Consider the following 15412-nt stretch of genomic DNA (forward strand, 5'->3'; position numbering starts at 1 on the left):
CACGGGCAAGGGGACCGGCTGGGCAGGTGCGCTCACCAGAGCCAGGCACAGAGCAGGACTCGTTCCCTCCAGCAGGGGGCGCCAGGGCCATGCACGTGCGCACCGATGCATGCACGCTTACCCCCCCCCCATGCACTGCGCAGGACTCGTTCCCGCCACCAGGGGGCGCCACGGACATGACGCCGGCACCAATGGATGGACGCCTACGCCACCCCCCATGCACTGCGCAGGACTCGTTCCCGCCACCAGGGGGCGCCACGGACATGACGCCGGCACCAATGGATGGACGCCTACGCCCCCCCCACATGCACTGCGCAGGACTCGTTCCCGCCACCAGGGGGCGCCACGGACATGTCGCCGGCACCAATGGATGCACGTTTACCCCCTCCATGCACTGCGCAGGACTCGTTCCGGCCAGCAGGGGGTAGCAGAGGAACACCTGGACTGAGAAGGACTCAGTCTCTCCAGCAGAGGGCAGCAACAGCTTCTCCCCCCCCGGCTTCCCCCCACCAGTGGCATGGGTGTGACAGCTCCTCTCCTGGTGGGGTGGTGGACAGGGGCCATGGAGCAGTGACACCCCCCACACTCAGCCCCACGTGTGCGCAGGCCCTCCCCACCACCCTCTGCCATTTGGCCACCTCTGCAAAAGGAACCCCACCCTCCCCCTGCCAGCCAACTCCTGGGCGGGGACTGAGCCATGTGGAGGGGAGGGGGCTGTGGAATCAGCCCAGAGTTATGCCCCCCTCCCCCCAGCTCTGTGTGGCTGTTGTGCAGCTCCACTTTATGCAAAGTGGGCAATTTGCAGCGAACCTTAAACCTAAGGGGAGGGAAGGGGGGAGGGGAGTGGGACGAGTCCAGCAGGGAGCGCTGGCCTGGCCCTCCAGCCACTGCTGGGCACAGACTGCGCCCCTGCTGCGTCTCCCCAGGGCAGAGAACCCTGCCCCGCAGCAGGAACATGGGGACTGTTGGGGTGGGGGGGGGAAGACACCTGGTCTCTGGCAGCCCTGCTGTCCCCCTCCCCAGCATGGCCCCTCCCCTCCCCTCCCCTCCCCAGACAAGGGCTGGGCGGGGGCTGAGACCCTGCAGAACAAGCAGTTACTGCCTCTGCTGGGGCTCCCTGATGCAGCAGGTCAATTGCCCCATGCGAGTTTTCTGCCTAGGGCCGCCTTGTGCATACAGAGCCACTCTTGTCCCAGCCAGCCCCAGAGGGAGGGGCCGCTGCAGCCCTGCCAGGGGCAGCAGAGACAGCGGAGCAAGAGGAAATCCCCTTCCTGGCCGTGGTCAGCACCAGGTTACACCCAGGGGCTCTGGCCCCGGCTTTGGGACGGTCACACATGGGTGCCTGTGGTGACGCATGGAGGTGGGTGCATGGTCAGTCCCTCCCGCATGCTGGGGAAGCGACTGGAGAAAGGTCCATGACTGAGTCTCCTGGAAAGCCCAGCCAGGACCGAGCCTGGCCTGGGACATCGGCCGGCTTAGCAACGCAGCGTTCAGCTGTCTGGGGAGCGGAGGACACCCACGCGACTCAGGCCACTGATTGCACATCAACAAGTTTGTGGAGCGCAGTTGGCCAGTGAGATCCCAGAGCGATTTATCTGCCCAGTGAGCTGGCTTGGCATGCAGAGATGTCCTGCTAACCCCCCTGGTGGGCAGACCAGCTGGCCTGGGGCACACCGAGCCAGGGCTGCAGAAGAAAGAGCTCCATGACACGTTTGCTCCTCACTGCAATCCTGGCAGTGAATCCCCTTCATGTGGGCATCAGAAAACGAGCCGGTGGGGTGGGGTGGGGGGAGTGGACTTCTCCTGGCTCCTCCCATTGGGCCAGGTTCCAGCACCTCCACCTCTTCCCTGTGGGTGTTACTTGCACTGAGGCAGAAAGAACATCTCATCTAAAGAGCCAAGTGGTGGGAGGGGAAACTGAGGCACAGGTTGCCTAAGTCTCCTGTGTTCTGTTCTCGTCCCCTGCCCACTAGACCTAACTGCCTCCTTGGGCCTGTCCCTCCCCCCCCCACCCCCCCGGAAGGCCAAGAATGTGTTGTCCCCAACTCAATATATAGATTCAACCCTCTGCAACCCCCACCCCGTGTCTCTGTGGCTCACGGCTGGGAGTGCAGCAGGGTACCAGCTCCTTCTCTGCCCTACAAGGGGATTATGTCCAGAAGTTCCAGGAACTAACAGACTTTTGGTGCCTGGATATTAGAGAAAACTACTTCCCCAGGCAGGTGGTGAAGCACTGGAATGTGTTACTGAGAGAGGTGGTGGAATCTCCATCCCTAGAGGTTTTTAAATCCTGGCTGAGGTCCCTCCCTGGCTGGGAGGATTTAGTTGGGGCTGCTCCTGCTTTGAGCAGGGGCTGGACTCACTGACCTCCCGAGGTCCCTTCCAGCCCTGGGATTCTGGGATTGGATGGCAGGTCCTCAGGCGCACTCACTCTCTTCTGCTCCATCTCAGCCCCCGTGGCTTGGCAAAGACCCACCCTTCCCCCACCTCACAGCTCTGCTTCCAAGGAGCCTCTCACCCTCTAGTTGCAGCTGCAGAATTGGGTGGGTGCTGCAGCTTCCACCAATGCCCCGACCCTGGTGCCTGGGATTACGCAGCGTGCCAAGAGTCACGGCGACCTTCAGTCCCTGGCCCCAGCCTCCAGCCAGTACAACAGGCTGGGAGTCCGTCTCTGTGGGCATTTAGCCTGTGGACGGCGCGGAGAGAGAGCGAGACCTGACGGCAACCTGGTTAGTTTCACCGGTCCCGCATGCTGGTTAGTTTCAGTGCGGCTGGGGAAGCTCAGGGAGGGTGGATGCTTTGCAGCCAACAGTGCCAACGCCAAGCAACCCCACTGTGACCCAGGCTGCAGAAAAGTCCATTCCGGCTTCTGACGCTGGGGTGGAAACGGTTGGTGCCCCCCCAGTGTGGGTGTAACTGCCCCCAAACAGATGCAAACCCAGGACCTCTGGAGCTTCGTGCAGGAGCCTGTACAGTTGAGCTAAAAGTTGGTTGGCTCTCAGCTGAGGCTACCGTGGAGACTCAGTCTTTCCCTGGGCAATTGGTCTAGGTGCCAGTACGTCAAACAGTGACCCGCACCCAGGTGTGGGTTACATGAGGCTTGGCTGGTTCATCTCCACCATGTGGGCAGGGCCCTGCTATTGGATTTAGCCAAAACCTGATCCTCCTGATTTTAGCCAGCTCCTGGGATCCCGTGACTCCAGGAGGTGGGGCTTTATGCTGCTGTTGCCTTAGCAAGCCCCCAAGAGCATGCATTTGCCAAGAGTCTTTTCCGCTCCTGGGGTACCTGTGCATTTCTTTAAGGGATCCTTGGAACTCTTCCCAAAGCCCCACTTGCATTTGCACATGTAACTCCCTGGGGTGTTGATGCAGCTGGCATGGGGCCCACAGATGGTGGCGTTTTGCCGGCACTCGTCAATGTCTGCGAGGAGAGGGACAGCGCGAGGTCAGACTGATGGAGGAGCTGCACCTCGGGCACTGGGGGACCGCTGCCGAGGGGTGATCTGGGCACCTGAAATGCACCCTGCTCTGGGGAAACAGAGCCAGTGGTGCGGTTACTGGGTCGGCAAACAGGAAAACGTTGGCGATTGGCCAGAATGAGCTGCCTGGCGGTGTGGGGAGGGGGGGAACAGCCCTGCCAGGACAGGCGCGGGAGGATCTGGGCACCATGCCGCCCCATCAGTGTAGGCCCTCCCCAGAGAAAGGATGTGGATGCATTGGAGAGGTTTCGGCAGAGGGCAACCACGATGATGAGGGGGCTGGAGCACATGACCTACGAGGAGAGGCCGAGGGATCTGGGCTTGTTTAGTTTGCAGAAGAGAAGAGTGAGGGGCGATTTGAGAGCAGCCTTCAACTTCCTGAAGAGGGGCTCTAAAGAGGACGGAGAGAGGCTGCTCTCTGTGGTGAGAGATGGCAGAACAAGGAGCAATGGTCTCAAGTTGCAGAGGGGGAGGTGGAGGTTGGATATTAGGAAAAACTATTTCCCTGGGGGGGGGGGTGAAGCCCTGGAATGTGTTACTAAGAGAGGTGGTGGAATCTCCATCCCTAGAGGTTTTTAAGTCCTGGCTTGACAAATTCCTGTCCGGGATGATTTAGTTGGGGTTGGTCCTGCTTTGGGCAGGGGGCTGGACTCGATGACCTCCTGAGGTCCCTTCCAGCTCTAGGATTCTGTGTTGCCTGCATGAGCTCTCTGCCCCGGCAGGAGGAAATAGGGAGCCGTCTGGAGGAAGGGAGGGAGGGAAGAGAGAAATCACATGAGAACTAGTCTAATACCTGGATATCAGTCCATGAGGCAACCTCCCCTGCTGCCTGGGCACCACCGGGCACGTAGGACAGGGCAGAACTAGAGGGAATCTGAGACCCTCTCTGAAGAAGGACTGAAAAGACCAGGATTGCCTCGTTAGTGACCCTTGGCAGGGTCTCAGGAGTCTGAACAGCTGCGTGGGCTAGAGAAGGGGGCATCTGTTGTCCATCAGTCCTAAGGCGAGAGCGAGGGCCAGTCAGGGACCTTCCAAGTGGAGGGGACATTCGAGCCTGAGCCAAGGAGATGCTGCGTCTCCCAACATGAGTTCAGCCTGCAGAACGCCCTGCCACACGGAGGCCATGATCTCAGCCCGCGTCAAGGCATCACTGGATGACAAACTGGAGGATGGGGCCAAAAGAAATCTGAGGAGGTTCAACAAGGACAACTGCAGAGTCCTGCACTTGGGATGGAGGAATTCCAAGCATTGTTGCAGGCTGGGGACGGATTGGCTAAGTAGCAGTGTAGCAGAAACGGACCTGGGGGTTACAGTGGATGAGAAGCTGGATAATGAACAGCCAAGACGGCTAACGGCATATTGGGGTGCATTAATCAGAGCATCGTCGGAAGATCTAGGGAAGTGATTATTCCCCTTTATTTGACACTGATGAGCTACGTCTACACGTGCATGCTACATCGAAATAGCTTATTTCAATGTAGCGACATCGAAATAAGCTATTTTGATGAATAACGTCTACACGTCCTCCAGGGCCGGTGCCGTTGATGTTCAACGTCAACATTGGGCAGCACCACATCGAAGTAGGTGCTGCAGGGGTGCGTCTACACACCAAAGCGGCCCACATCGAAATAAGGGTGCCAGGAACAGCTGCAGACAGGGTCACAGGGCGGACTAGCACTTCCCGGGCAACAGCAAGCCACTCCCTTAAAGGGCCTCTCCCAGACACACTTGCACTAAACCGCACAAGATCCACAGAGCCGACAACTGGTTGCAGACCCTGTGCATGCAGCATGGATCCCCAGCTGCAGCAGCAGCAGCAGCCAGAAGCCCTGGGCTAAGGGCTGCTGCACACGGTGACAATAGAGCCTTGCAGGGGCTGGAGAGAGCGTCTCTCAACCCCTCAGCTGATGGCCGCCATGGTGGACCCTGCTATTTCGATGGTGCGGGATGCGGATCGGCTACACGTGCCCTACTTCGATGTTCAACTTCAAAGTAGGGCGCTATTCCCATCCCCTCATGGGGTTAGCGACTTCGACGTCTCGCCGCCTTATGTCGATTTCAACTTCGAAATAGCGCCCAGCATGTGTAGATGTGGCAGGCGCTATTTTGAAGTTGGCGCCGCTACTTCGAAGTAGCTGGCCCGTGTAGACACGGCTATGATGTCACATCTGGAGTACTGTGCCCAGTTCTGGGACCCCCCATTACAAAAAGGATGTGGATGCTTTGGAGAGGGTCCAGCGGAGGGCAACAAAATGATTAAGGGGCTGGAGCATGTGTCTAACAAGGAGAGGTTGAGGGATTTGGGCTTATTTAGTTTGCAGAAGAGAAGAATGAGAGGCGATTTGAGAGCAGCCTTCAGCTTCCTGAAAGGAGCTCTAAAGAGGCTGGAGAGAGGCTGTTCTCAGGGGTGACGGACGGCAGAACAAGGAGCAGTGGTCTGAAGTTACAGGGAGGTGTAGGTTGGATATTAGGATATTTCCCCAGGCAGATGGTGAAGCACTGGAATGCGTTACTGAGAGAGGTGGTGGAATCTCCATCCCTAGAGGTTCTTAAGTCCCGGCATGACAAAGCCCTGGATGGGATGATTCACTTGGGGTTGGTCCTGCTTTGGGCAGGGGGCTGGACTCGTTGACCTCCCGAGGTCCCTTCCAGCCCTGGGATTCTATGAGGAGACCAGCCAGAGTGTTCAGTCCCAGGTGTTCGGGAGGAGAGAAATCCTCCTACTTGGGGCTTCAGCCTGAGCATCGGAGACCAGGAAGTGAGGCCAGATACTCCCTTGGCTGCCACTGGAGGGCTCTTCCCCTGTCCCCTGCAGCATCTGGCGGTGGACTGTTGGCGCCGGGACATTAGATGGGTCTCAGCTCTGAAGCCGTTGGTTCCACGGATGTGCCGGCGTTCCTCATATCTTGGCCTGGCAGGTGCTGTGGGTCTGCTTCTGCAGTGGCTGCGCTGCCCTGGGGTGACTGACCCTGTAAGGCCCTGCCGGCTGCATCCTGCCAAGCACCGCCTCTGGGAACAAACCCCCTGATCCCCAAAGACTTCCAAGAGGCCACCCAGGATGGGACCGGAGCTTCCAGCTTGTCCCTCCCATCCTGTCCTGGTTTGCTTGGGGTGTTTATAGCGGGGTGGGGCAGCAGCTGGGGACCAGGGTGACAGGCACTGACCGCACCCCACCAAAGCCACAGCCCCGCCTTCGCCGCGCTTTCTGCCAAGTGGAGGGGACCCGGCGCTGGGTTCTCGGTGGTGCGGCTGCTGCTCCCATCGCTTGCGGGAGTCCTGAGGCTCCCAAACTCCTCCGAGTTGCGGGGAGCTCTGTGATTGGGTGTGCTGGGGTAACCGCGGGCAACACTGCTCCCTGCCTGGGCTCTCGCTCCAGACCAAGCTGGGTGCGTCCCAAGGGAACCACGCGGCGATCCTGAGTAGGGAGTCTGGGGGACGAGCCCTAGGGAATCCCTCCCCGCCCCCGTCTCCCAATGCAGCTCTCCCTATGCCAACCCGGGACACTGTGCCTCAGCCGGCCCCAGGGCACTGGCTGTGGCCAGCCCATGTGGGCTGGGAATGGGAGTAGCTGGGCCAGATCCCTGCCGGGGAAGCATCCCAATAAACGGGGCCCCGAGTTCTGCCAGTGCCAAGGCCTGGTGCTCTGCCCTCCGACGGGTCCTGGGGAGGGGCCGGCTGCGACGCGATACAAACGACAACGAGTGGGGACAACGCCGCAGCCCCCTCTCCGGTCAGGCCTCCCCGGCTGTGTAACGGGGGTGCCCTGGCCCCATCGGACCCCCACTTCCCCACCGGCCAGGGGGCTCCCAGCCAGCGTGGAGCTGGGAAAGGCTCTGCTGAGGCTGGATCGGGGGTGTGGCCAGTCTGGCCTCGGCACTGGCTGTTCTCAGCCCCCCATGGCCCATTGGGAGGGATGGGAAGGTGGCTCGGATACCCAGTGCTGTGCCTCCTGCCTGCCCCCAGGGCCGTAGGGGACCAAGGACACTGTGCTGGGTCTGTGGGCCATATACAAGGCCCGTTCCCAGGCTTGGGGGGCACTAGCAGGCAGAGGCTGTGTGCTGGGGATCACAAGGGTCCCCTCCCCTCTCCCAGGGCCTCCCTGCAAAACTAGAGATTTACTCCCTATCCAAAGGCCGAGGCAGGGGAGACCCTGGCCCCCCCACCCGCCATTGCACTGGGAGCCATTGAGGGCTGCAGCTGGTCACAGCCCTGGGGAGCACACTGGGGGCCTGGACTGGAGCTGGCAGCAGCCGTTGGTGCAGCACCAGGCTTGGAATGAGCCGGGGTGGGGTTTCTGCAGGGCACGCTGGGCAAAAGGAAGGGGAAGGGGCAGGACTCACCCTGGCAGGTGTTCTCACTCGCGTGCGTGAAGTTGGCTGTCTCAGAGCTGGACACGTAGCCATCACTGCAGGTGCAGATGTGACTCCCAGGCAGGTTGGTGCAGTTGGCGTTGGGTCCGCAAATGGTCCTGTTCATCTCCCGACACTCGTCAATATCTGCAGCACACAAGGGGCGCTCGGTACAGTCCTGGCAGGGAGGTGTCGCCACATCTGCCCCCCATCCCCCAAACCCCTGCACTGGCAGGACCCAGGGGACTGGGCCTCTCGGAGCCGAACAATCACAGGCCTGACTCTCAGCTGCACTAGGCCGCACTAGGCTGCAGGGACGTGTAACGGCCACTTTAGACTCCCCCACCCTGCAACAGGGCTGCCCCAGCTGATGTGGAGCTGCCTGGGGCCCTGCCCCCACCCTGCTCCCAGCCCCTGAGCACGGACAGTGGCTGTGGTGCAGCTGGAGTGCCCTGTACTGTGGCTGTTCTCTGAGCACAGGACTCACGGGGTGCATTGGGGGCAGGGCTGGGTGCACAGGACGGGGGCTGTTCTCTGCCCCCCAGGGCCCACAGGGACAGGACTGGGGGTGGACAAGTACAAGTGCTGAAGGAACCGACCAGGGGCCGTGTGCAGCTTGACCTGCTGCTCACAAACAGGGAAGAACTAGTAGGAGAAACAGGAGTGGGCGGCAACCTGGGCTGCAGAGCCCATGAGATGGTCGATTTCAGGATCCTGACAGAAGGAAGGAAAGTGAGCAGTGACATACAGAGCCTTGATTTCAGAAAAGCAGACCGACTTCCGGAGAGAACTGATGGGCAGGATCCCCTGGGAAACAGATTTGCAGGGGAAAGGAGTACAGGAGAACTGGCAGTGTTTTAAAGAAGTTTTACTGAAGGCACAGGAACAAACCATCCTGATGCGCAGCAAGAAAAGCAAAGCTGATAGGCAACCAGCCTGGCTTACCAGGGAAATCCTTGGTGAGCTCAGACTCAAAAGGAATGTCAAAACAAAAAAGCAGCCCAGTAGCACTTTAAAGACTAACGGAATAATTGATTAGGTGACGAGCTTCTGTGGGACAGACCCACTTCTTCAGACCACAGCCAGACCACAAAAGACTCAATATTTAAGGCACAGAGAACCAAAAATAGTAATCAAGGTTGACAAATCAGAAAAAAAATGATTAAAGGTGAGCAAATCAGAGAGCAGAGGGATGGGGGTGGGAGAAGTCAAGAAAGGGATGTGTATAAGAAGTGGAAACTTGGACAGATAACTAAGGAAGGGTATAAACATATGGCTGGAGAATGCCAGGGGGTAATCAGGAAGGTAAAACCATAGTTGGACCTACAGTTAGCAAGGGAAATGAAGGGTGCCAAGAAAGGTTTTTACAGGCATATTAACAATAAGAGGCTGATCAGGGAGGGTGTGGGGCCGTTACTGGAGTAGGGAGGTAACCTACTACCAGCTGATGGGAGGGATAGCTCAGTGGTTTGAGCATTGCTCTGCTAAACCTAGAGTCGTGAGCTCCATCCTTTTAAAAAAATAACACTGCCAGGGATGGTGCTTGCTCCTTCCAAGAGAACAGGAGACTGGACTTGACCTGCTGAGGTCTCTTCCAGCTCTATGACATGTGTGTCTCCAAAAGCTGAAGTGGGCAATGCAGTATGGGAAGGAGGTGAGCAACCCTTGGTGGGGAAAGAACAAGTTAAGGGCTATATAGAAAAGCTGGTTGCACACACATCCCTGGGCCTCGATTTAAGGCATCTGAGGTAATGGGCACGTCATTGCAGAGCTTCTGGTTATTATCCTTGATTACTCCTGGAGATCAGGAGAGGTCCCAGATGACTGGAAAAAGGAAAATGCAGGGCCTGTCTTTAAAAAAGGAAAGAAGGACAATCCAGGGAACTATATGGGTCAGCCTGACCTGAGTCCCTTGAAAAAGCATGGAGAGGATCCTCAAGGGATCCACTTGGAAGAGGGGAAGTGACCATGAATAGCCAACATGGATTCACCATGGGCAAGTCATGCCTGAGCAATCTGATGAGCTCTTATGACGAGGTAACTGGCTTGGTGGACATGGGGAAGTCAATGGATGTGATATACCTTGACTTTAGCAAAGCTTTGGTACAGTCTCGTACAACATTCATGCCCATCAGTTAGGGAAGTGTGGATTAGATCCATGGCCTAGAAGGTGGATAGAAAGTTGGTAGATGGTGAGGCCCAACAACTAGTGGTCAATGTCTCATTGTCTGGTACATGGTCGGTTTCAAGTGGAGAGCCCCAGCGATTAGTTCTAGGGCCAATACTGTTAAACATCTTTATTAATGACCTGGATGAGGGGAAGGATTGCACCTCAGCAAATCTGCGGATGACATTAAGCTGGGGGGGTCAGGTAGATACACTAGAGGGTGGGAATAGGGTCCAGAGTGACCTAGACAAATTGGAGGATTGGACCAAAAGAAACCCGATGTGGTTCAACAAGGAGAAGTTTAGAATCCTGCACTTGGGAAAGGAAGAATCTCAAGCATTGTTACAGGCTGGGGACCAACTAGCTAAGTAGCAGTGCAGCAGAAAAGGACCTGGGGATTACAGTGGATGAGAGGATGGATATGAGTCAACCATGTGCCCTTGTAGCCAAGAAGCTAACTGTATGTTAGGGTGCATTAGCAGAAGCATTGCCAGAAGATCTAGAGAAGTTATTATTCCCTTCTACTTGGCACTGGTGAGGCCACATCTGGAGTATTGTGTCAAGTTCTGGGTCCCCGAATATAGAAAAGTTGTGGATGTATTGGAGAAGGTCCAGCAGAGGGCAACAAAAATGATGAGGGGGCTGGAGCACATGACCAATGAGGAGACGCTGACAGATTTCAGCTTATTTAGTTTGCAGAAGAGAAGAGTGAGGGGCAATTTGAGAGCAGCCTTCAACTTCCTGAAGGGGGGCTCTAAAGAGGATGGGGAGAGGCTGTTCTCAGTGGTGACAGATGGCAGAACAAGGAGCAATGATCTAAAGTTACAGGGAGGAGTAGGTTGGATATTAGGAAAAATTATTTCCCCAGGCGGGTGGGGAAGCACTGGAATGCGTTACCAAGAGAGGTGGTGGAATCTCCATCCCTAGAGGTTTTTAAGTCCCGGCTTGACAAAGCCCTGGCTGGGATGACTTAGTTGGGGTTGATCCTGCTTTGGGCAGGGGGTTGGACTCGATGGCCTCCTGAGGTCCCTTCCAGCCACAGGATTCTGATTGTGTGTGTCTCTGGGACAACCCACATTACACTTGTTCCCTGCTCTCTAAGCCACAGGGGGCTGAGGAGACTGTGATGTATCTGTGGCCAATGCACAGGGCCCCTTCCCAAGCTCGGGGACAATAGCAGGCACAGCTGGGCCTCTGTCACCTAATTAACTTCCCCTTCTACCTGCTGAGTGAGAGTCGCTCCTGCCTGCGGACGGGGTGTAGAGCTTGGGGACCCCGGAACCCCATTACCCCCCCGCACAGAGCCACGGGGCAGCACCCAGGGGACTGGGCCTCTAGGAGCTGAACGGTCACAGGGAAATTCCCACCTGCAAGAGGCAGCACCAGGCTACAGGGACACTTAGCAGCGACTTTACACTCCCCCACCCTGCACACAGGCTGCCCCTGCCAATGTGGAGCCGCTTGGGGCCCTGCCCCCACCCTGCTCCCAGCCCCCGAGGGGGGACTGTGGCTGGGCTGCCCTGCGCTGCAGCTACTCTCTGCCCCCAGTCTCGCAGGGACGGGATCACACCCTGTCCCCAGCAGGCGCCCGCCAGCCCGTGCACCACCCTGCGCCGGAGCCCAGTGCCGGTAGCACCAGCGACGTGGCGAGCACGTTGCAGCGGGAGCTCCCGCCCAGCGCGCAGGAAGCCGGGCCCACGGCCGCGAGGAAGGGGGACGAGGCCGCAGGGGAGCGGTACAAGGGGGTAACAGACGAGTGTGACCGTGGCCGTGCCAGGAGGGCCGGGGACTGGACTCGACGACCTCTCCAGGCCCCGGCCGGCTGTGGGATTCTACCGCAGGGGCTGGGGCGGGAGCGTCTGTCCCAGGAGCCGGGCTCAGTCTGCGCCTCTTGGGGTACCCGCCTGACCCCTCGGCTGGCCCTGCGGCAGCGGAAGCTGCATCGCTCGCTGCCCCAGCCCGTTCTCAGAGGCGTCACGTGCCCTGTGCTGCCTGGGCATCAGCGCCGCTTGCGTGGGCCACAACCCTTCGCCCCGCGCCCGACTCTGTGCCCTTGGGGCAGTTCCGTGGAGGTCTCCAGGCCGGCGCCCTGCCCAGAGCCGGGACAGCGCAGGGGGGAACACACCCGCGGGCAACGACGGACAGCCCCAGGCCCCGCCCCCCAAGGCTGCAAAACCAGGGGGTCTCAGGCTGGGCTGGCGACGCCCCCGACAGCGCTGCCCATGTGGGGAGCTTCGGGGAGCAGGAGGGTCCCTCAGCAGGGCCAAGAGCCACTGTGAGCCCTGGGGCAAGGTGGGAGGGGTCCAGCTCTCTGTGCCAGAAGGGGCGGGGCCCAGGCCAGTCAGCCCCGAGCACCACCTGGACCTCGGTGCTGGGTCTCCCCACCCCACGGCCACACTGGGTGGTTCTGCTGTGCAACTTCAAAGGGGCCTGGAGCTCTGGCCACCACCACTGCTGAAGTGGCAGCGGTGTCAGACTGAGCTCTGGGCCCCTTTAAACGCCAGGCCCCAGGGCAACCGCCCCCTTGGCCCCCACCCATCGGCAGCCCTGGGGTCCCTGGAGCTGGCAGCTGCACCCCTCGCGGCCAGAGGACGGCACAGCTGCCTGGCCGCGGGGGAAGCTCAACATTGCAGAACTGGGGGCAAATCCAACTCCTGGGGCCATTCCCAGGCTCAGGGGCACTGGCAGGCGGGGGTGTCGCCCTGGGGTCAGCGAGGGCCCATCCCCCATCCCAGCTCATTGCTGCACCCCAGGACTTTGCTTCCAGAGTCCGTTTCTAACCGTGGGGGTCATTCCCCAGCCAAGCGCCGGGCACAGGGGTGAGCCCAGCCCTGTGCTGCGGTGCCAGGGAGGGTCACGTCTCATCACGGCCTGGCGGACGGGCCCTGGCGAAGCCGGCAGCAGCTGTGGGGCGGCTCCATGCTGAGGAGGAGCCTGTGGGACGGGGGGTCTGCGGGGGGGCGGGGGAGGGGCAGCTCACCCTGGCAGGTGGTCTCATTCGCAGAGGTGAAGTTGGCTTTCCCAGACCTGGACTTGTAGCCATTGAGGCAGGTGCAGTAGTAACTCCCGGGCACGTTGGTGCAGTTGGTGTCGGGTCCACAATCTACCGGGTTCGGCCCCAGACACTCGTTGATATCTGCAGCGCAAGGGGGGACGCTCGGTACAGTCCTGGCAGGGAGATGTCGCCATATTCCCCTCCCCCGTGATGGAGTGGGGGGAGCGTGGGAGAGAGTCGGGCTGGATGTGCGTGTGACAGGCAGAGCAGCTCCCAGCGGCTAAGGGTGACCCCGGGGGCTGTGACCTAAGCTGGCCGGTAACACCTCTGCCGGAGCAGAGAGCAGGGAGGAGCCGAGCTGGGTTTGAGTCGGGGGCGGCAGGTAGAAGGAGCAGCGAGTTGGAGGGCAGCCAGCCTGTGCCGAGGGGAGGCCAGACCCCAGCTGGGGCACCCCTCGGGCTCCTCTCCCCAGCGTGGGTCGGAATGACCGTCTCTGCCGGCTGCACTGACACCTCTGTGCTCAGCTGGGCTTCCCGTTCTACCTGCTGAGTGAGAGTCGCTCCTGCCTGCAGACAGGGTGCAAAGCTTGGGGACCCTGGAACCCCATTACACCACCCCCCGGCTCCCCCCCACAGCCCCCCACAGGCCCTGGAGTTGTGCCCCCGTGATGCCCTGCTCCATCCAGCCCCCCCAGGCAGCCCCGTTACCGTCACAGGTCTCTGTTGTATCATCGAAGACACTCTGATTCCAAAGGTGCTTGAATCCATCCAGGCAGGTGCAGTGGGTGCTGTTCACACACTTGGAGTTTGCTGGGCATATTATATCAGGGCAGTTCTCTGTGCCACCTGCAGCTGTGGGAACAGCCGGGCACAGTCAGCTCACACAGAGCGACTCCCAGCCCCCACCTCAGTGGAACCAACTCTGTTCACGCCCCTCCCTTGCTGGTTCTCACCCCAGGGTGCCTGGCAAATGGCTGCGCCATCCCCAGCTGGCCCACCAGCTCCCCTTGATGGCCCAGGTGGTGCCCTGGCACCGACAGGCCGAGCCGGGCGCCGTGACATGCCAGACTCAACCAGCGTCGCTCCTTTCCGGTGCCGTCGTTCTGTCTCCCCTCGGCGTCATGTTCAGACCGTCACTTCCGCCCAGGAAATGGGAATTTTCACCCTCCCCCCATCTCCCCCCAGCTGCACGAGGGGCCTGGGGCTCAGCTCAGCCCAAGGGAGGAGATACCGGCTGAGTGTTTGATGGCCGAGCGTCTGATGGCCGAGCCCTCGGGGGCTGCGATTCCGGCTGGGCTTGAACACGGCTCTCGGCTGCAAAGGGGATCTGCCCCATCCCAGCCCCGACCCCAGTGTCTCATCTCCCCTGGCGACCAGGAAGGGAAGCTGAGAGCTACACAGGCGCTTCCCCCTCTCCCTTGCATGCACCCACCGCCCTCAAAACCTGCCCTAATTCCCAGCTAGGGGCTGCTCCCAGCCCGCCAGAGCCTGAGGCTGCTGCCTGGCCACTGGCGGGGCTGAGCTCCGACACCCAGGGCAGCCTGAAGCTCTGGGGAAGGTCAGCCAGGAGCGGTCAGTCTTACCTGATGCACTGACCCCCTGGTCCACAGCACCCCACAGGCTGAGGGCGATGCAGAGCCCTGGAAGGCAAAGAGACAGGGTGAGGCACCAGCGCCAGGCATGAACTGCCCCACGGCCACCCCAGCCCCAGCCCCAGCCCCTCTGGTCCTGCAAAGCCTGGAAATGGGGTGGGGGGCGGGTGGCAAGAGTTTGGGAAGTGGCCGAGGGCTGCACTCTTTGGTGACCTGAACGGAGGAGGGGTGGGCCTGGGGGGCAGGTTGGGCGCAGACGGGAGCTCAGGATAAGGGACTGGGGGGAGGGGGTGCGGGATCAGGAAAGGAGTTTGGGTGAAGGAGGGGGCTGTGAGCAGGGGCTGGGGAGGAAGGGAGCGGGGCAGGCTCTGGGAGGGGGCTGTGAGCAGGGGCGGGGGGGTGGCAGAGGGGGTGCAGGCTTGGGGGGGGCTGTGAGCGGGGGTGGGGGGGCAGGGTCTGGGAGGGGGCTGTGATGGGGCAGGGGACAGGTGGAGAAGGGGGGCAGGTCTGGGAGGGGGCTGTGAGTGGGGGTGGGGGGGCAGGGTCTGGGAGGGGGCTCTGAGCAGGGGCAGGGGAGGGAGCGAGGGAGGGGGCTGTGATGGGGCAGGAGTGCAGAAGGGGTGCAGGGATTTGAGTTGGGACAGGCAAAGGGGATTGTGGGGCAGGAGGGTTTAGGTTACATGGGGGAGGGGGGCCAGAGGGGGCAGAGGGCTGGAGGAGGGAGGGGCTGGGGGACACTGACATGCCTCTGAATACTGGGAGGCGGGGCAGGGGGGTGCTTCACCTGCTGCTTGTCCTGCAAACAGGCAGCTCCCATTGGCTGGTGAGCTG

The 15412-nt window shown here is 60.3% G+C and overlaps 1 protein-coding gene across 4 annotated transcripts in view; it reads right to left on the bottom strand.

Moving 5' to 3' along the window:
* The window catches only part of ADGRE5 (adhesion G protein-coupled receptor E5), a 40473-nt gene that overhangs the window by 7324 nt on the left and 17737 nt on the right, over nt 1-15412 (bottom strand). For 3 of the 4 annotated variants that reach the window (XR_012642828.1, XM_074980321.1, XM_074980322.1), the window contains exons 2-6: nt 14573-14629; nt 13698-13841; nt 12976-13131; nt 7820-7975; nt 3287-3421 (exon numbers count right to left, since the gene is read on the bottom strand). Coding sequence is in view for 3 of the 4 variants with exons in the window: in XM_074980321.1 (XP_074836422.1) it covers nt 3287-3421; nt 7820-7975; nt 12976-13131; nt 13698-13841; nt 14573-14629 (648 nt within the window). In the remaining variant the exon portion in view is untranslated. The remainder of the gene's footprint in view (nt 1-3286; nt 3422-7819; nt 7976-12975; nt 13132-13697; nt 13842-14572; nt 14630-15412) is intronic. The other variant, XM_074980323.1, reaches the window with a different exon arrangement.

This window comes from Carettochelys insculpta, chromosome 29 (genome assembly GCF_033958435.1).
Source record: "Carettochelys insculpta isolate YL-2023 chromosome 29, ASM3395843v1, whole genome shotgun sequence".
NCBI classification, from domain to species: Eukaryota; Metazoa; Chordata; order Testudines; family Carettochelyidae; genus Carettochelys; species Carettochelys insculpta.